This window comes from Borostomias antarcticus (genome assembly GCF_949987555.1).
Source record: "Borostomias antarcticus genome assembly, chromosome: 13".
NCBI classification, from domain to species: domain Eukaryota; kingdom Metazoa; phylum Chordata; class Actinopteri; order Stomiiformes; family Stomiidae; genus Borostomias; species Borostomias antarcticus.
The window spans coordinates 8267798-8272797 of NC_140246.1; the positions used below are offsets into that span (position 1 = coordinate 8267798).

The window sequence follows — 5000 nt, forward strand, 5'->3', positions numbered from 1 at the left end:
TCTCTCTCTCTGAGTGTTTTTGCTCACACATACTTCCACTGGAGAGACAGAGGAGAGAAGAGAGGAGGATCAGACCTGATGGAGAGAGAGAGGGGGCGGAGAACAGAGAAATAACAGGGAGGGAGAAGTCCCCTGTCGGGAGCAAAACAACAACAAGGCAAACCAACACCTATTAGCCTGTACTTCTGACGGTAACTTGGCTAAGCAAAGCAGGCTGGGGACCGAGGACGCGACAAGGGCCCGGGGCCCCTTCATGTTAACGCCCCGTCGCTCCTTCAAATGGGACACGCGCCGGCGTGACACTTTCTCCACCGCCTGCTTCCCCTGACAAGAGCCGGGGAGTGTCAGGTCCTACGATGATAAGGTGGTAAAAGTACACAACGCGCACACGTCGGAACACACACACACATAAACACACACAGTCCCAGGGAACCGTCGCTGTTGACCGAGACGGCTTGCAAACCACAATCTGCCGAGCGGGCTGACAGCCTTTCTTCAGCACGTACACGCTGTTCAGGGGTGTGTGTGTGTGTGTGGGTGCGCATACATTATTTGTTGTTTTCTATATGTTCTGTGCGAAAATATGCCAAACCACCCCTGAGGCACAACCATGTGACAGGAGGAGAGGAGAGGGGAGCCGGGAGCGAGGCGCTGGCCGTGTGACCCGCCTGTCTCTCCCCCGGGCTCGGCTGAAAGCGCACACACACACACACACACACACTCTTCGCCTGCCTGCATCTGCATAGGTGGACCTTCAGAGCGTGCCGCCGAAGCACGTGGCATGATCTTGTGTGTGTGTGCGGGGGGGGGTTCCCTGTGTCTTTGTGGTGTGTGTGTGTGTGTGTGTGTGTGTGTGTGTGTGTGTGTGTGTGTGTGTGTGTGTGTGCGTTTGTGTGTGTAGCTCAGTGGAGGTGAGAACATAAAACAGCCGGTTTCATATTTAATGAGAAGAGAGGAGGCTAAGGAAGCCAGGGATTCCCCCGGGCTGTCAGTGTGACACTTCGCTCACTCGTGCGTACGTGCGTGTGAGTGTGTGTGTGTGTGTGTGTGTGTGTGTCAGAGAGAGAAAGTGTATCCCACTGAAACTTTCATAGAGTAGTGAACTGAATGTCCGTGAAGGACGGCCTCCATATGTGTGTGTGTGTGTGTGTGTCTGTGTGTGAGTGTGACAGCAGGCGTTGTGAATGAGAACATTTCTCCGCAGCGGTATCTGGAGGCTTGTTCATTTGGGCTGAACAAAAACATCCTGAATGTTGCATGCCCTGACTGTGTGGAATACTGTGTGTGTGTGTGTGTGTGTGTGTGTGTGTGTGTGTGTGTGTGTGTGTGTGTGTGTGTGTGTGTGTGTGTGTGTGTGTGTGTGTGTGTGTGTGTGTGTGTGTGTGTGCGTGTGTGTGCGTGCGTGCGTGCGTGCATGTAGATACTGAGCCGCGTAAAGAGACCTTCTGAGTGCTGCTGTTTGTGATTAGGAAGCATTAGCTCCTATCTACGTCCTGATCAGCCCTCATTCTGCTCCTGAGATCCCCCGGCTCCCAGTCTAAACAGGCCTCAACTCTCTCTCACACACACACACACACAAACAAACAGACTCACACGCACAGACTCACACAGAGACACACATAGACTCAGACACAGAGACTCTCTCTCTCACACACACGCTGGGGCTGGTCAGAGAGGCTGGGGCTGGTTAGAGAGGCTGGGGCTGGTTATAGAGGCTGGGGCTGGTTATAGAGGCTGGGGCTGGTTAGAGAGGCTGGGGCTGGTTATAGAGGCTGGGGCTGGTTAGAGAGGCTGAGGCTGGTCAGAGGCTGGGGCTGGATAGAGAGGCTGGGGCTGGTTATAGAGGCCGGGCTGGTCAGAGAGGCTGGGGCTGGTCAGAGGCTGCGGCTGGTCAGAGGCTGGGGCTGGTCAGAGGCTGCGGTTGGTTAGAGAGGCTGGGGCTGGTCCGAGAGGCTGGGGATGGTTATAGAGGCTGGGGCTGGTTATAGAGGCCGGGGCTGGTCAGAGAGGCTGGAGGAGGAGGAGAACAGGGGAGTGTGAGTCAGGACTTCTCGTCAGACAGGAATGAAGTCGGCGGTCGGGGGCATTCCCATAGATCCGCTTTGATCATGGAAGAACAAAAGTGGTTGCTGAGCCTCTTGTATCCACCCTGGGGAGGGGACGGGGTGGTTAGTTCAAAAGATTGCTCATAAAAAGATATTCTCAGAGAAAAGGTTGTTGACAGTAATGGCTGATCTGTATATCTCTCACCCGGCATGCTCCTCTCCCATCCCCATGAGATGGAGATCAGTGCTTCAGAGGAACATGTCTATCACAGCTCATACTGTATTCACTTCTCTGGTAATGCCAATTAATATCACTGCAGATATAACTATAGACTCATGTGACTGTTGTTACTTCATACTGTATGTTGTGGCTACGTGGTGGTGATTTCTTACATCTGACCACATATACTGTACAGTAGAATCGTTTGTTTTTTCCAATTGACAGTAATAGTTTTTGATGTGCAGTTAAAGGGCACTGCACATGCTAAATCAATTTTGTAATGTGTTTATCATATACATGTTGGTCTCTGATGGTCCTACCAATGTACAAAAGTTGATATCAAACAACCCAGTCGTTTGTTTATGGTCAGTACACATTCTCCTGCCCTGGAAGCTCCACCCTTCAACAAGCCATTTGGATTTTCAGAGTTTTCCGCGTTGTTACTGACGTTTTGGTGACGTAGATCGAGGAGCATTATCATAGTCCCGCCCAGGTCCCGCCCTAGCGGCCAGGTTTGCTTCCGCTCTGAACTCATTTTTTTCCAGCCGAGTCAAGCGCGTCACATCAGGAATTATGCCGCATCGCTGTTCTGTTTTCGGCTGCAAAAATCCACATGTATCGCTACATCTTGTCCCAACTCTTCGTGAAGAAATGGGCACCTCTCCCCCGCCCCTCCCCCTCCATCTCATTGGTCAACGGGGCTTTCACAGGAATCCATTCAGACAGACCTAATAAGATAGCCCAGGGGCGAAATGTGAGTTTTTTTCTGCATAGGACATTAAAATTCACTTCTCTTAGACCCCAGAAACCGATTTTAGGTAGGTAAAAACAGCATATGCGGTGCCTTTTCATCTATTCTCACTGTGTGGCAGTAATATAGAGGGTTGTAATTGTTATTGTTGTGTGGGTTTGAGGTTGGCAGCTGTGTGGGTGTTCTACTCGAAGCTTTTCATCGAAGCTAACGTCTTCCTTGCCACATGTAAATGATACAGGGGAAACATGAATATTTCAGAGATATTCAAATTCAGCCACTAGTGGTACAGTAGCTACGTTCGGTGCGATTCTTGCAAGAGAAATAATTATCAACGTGTGACCGACGACCTCATTGCTGCTGTACCTTCGAGCCTTGGAAGGAACCATAAGCTGCCAATAGAAATGTTAAATTATGTTGAGAATGCTGCCAGGTTCCCGCCTCATTTCTTTCGAAATCTTGTCAGAGCAGGCCTCGCGACCGTGTATAATCCCTCTGTTTACTGTTGCAGCGCCACACACAGCCCGCAGCAGCTGCCACAATATTCATCGGCCATAACAATATTACTTACATTGACTACATCCCGATTACATTGTTATGATGATGTTAAACCCTCACTAATGAACCAGAATGCCAGTGGTGTCATAATCAAATTCAACGCGAGGGATTCTGTTCTCAGGTTAATAACGGCAGCGCGCCGTCGTACAGTGCCAGGGTAACGCGCCTCTTCCTGTTTCTGTCTCGCAGAGCTTCCGTACGGCTGGGAGAAGATCGATGACCCCGTCTACGGCAGCTACTACGTGGAGTAAGTTGGGACCACACTCCTGTGACCATTACTGATGGGCTACAACTGTGTGGTCCAGCAGCAGCTGCTCTCTGTCTGATAATGTCGCCCCACTGTCGGTGAGTGGCTGGGTTAATGTGGGCCTGTGTTTTGCTTGTGTGCGTGTATGTGTGTGTGCCTGCACCTGTGCCTGCGTGTGTGTGTGTGTGTGTGTGTCATGGGCTGCATTGGTGAGGCATCTCGCCTGGCATCGGCATTCTGATCACGTGAGTTTCTCTCCACAGATCAGTCTGTCACGCTCCTGTTCAGACATATTTCTCACCGGGCCAACCGTTTATCTAATATTAGGCAGGTTTGATATTATGTTTGTACGCACTTGATACATTACGGTCATTTAGCAGATGCTTTTATCCAAATAATTGCATTTAACATAGGTAGTCAGTGTACTACTACTCGCCAGAACTCACGAGTGAATGTAAAATCACTGTAATGATTGCAGCTCCCTTCTAAACAAGTGACTAACAGCATAATCTAGAGCTAAAACCAAGGTGCAAGAGTAGCAAAATATAAATACAATAGGTGCCTAATCTTGGTAGTACTTCTTGAAGATATGAGTCTTGAGCCTGTGGCGAAAGATGGGCAGCGACTACCACTGAGGGGCCAGGACAGAGAAGAGCCGTGACCGTGTTGATAGTACCTGAGTTTTAAACTGGATGCAATGGAGAAGGGAAGTTGTGTGGGAGAACATGGGGTGGTTGAACACCAGGCCATGACAAGAGCCTGGATGAGCACCTGCACCGTTTCGTCAGTGATGAAAGGGCGAATCTTCCTGATGTTGTAGAGCAGGAATCTGCAAGAGAGCGTAAAGGATGTGATATGTGCTGAGAATGACAGTTGATCATCCAGGGTCACACCCAGATTCCTTGCAGTCCGAATCCGCGTCACCACTGTGTCGTCAATGGTGATGGCCAGGTCGCGGTGCGGGCAGCCCTTCCCCAGGAGGAACAGCAGCTCAGTCTTATCCAGGTTGAGTTTGAGGTGGCGTGTCGCCATCCACTCCCGAGATGTCATCCAAGCACGCAGCTACAGTATGTGTGCCTCTACTTGTGTGTCAGAGGGGGGAAATGACAAGACCAGCTGGGTGTCACCGATATGATGACTAACCCATGTTTTCGTTGCCCTGATTGGTTGTAGGTCTAT

At 50.4% G+C, this 5000-nt stretch overlaps 1 protein-coding gene across 1 annotated transcript in view; it reads left to right on the plus strand.

Annotated features, from left to right (window-relative positions):
- The window catches only part of magi2a (membrane associated guanylate kinase, WW and PDZ domain containing 2a), a gene marked incomplete at both ends in the record, with an annotated part of 152149 nt that overhangs the window by 110667 nt on the left and 36482 nt on the right, over window positions 1-5000 (plus strand). Inside the window, one exon of the mRNA XM_084448128.1 lies at window positions 3764-3821. Coding sequence (XP_084304254.1) covers window positions 3764-3821 — 58 coding nt within the window. The remainder of the gene's footprint in view (window positions 1-3763; window positions 3822-5000) is intronic.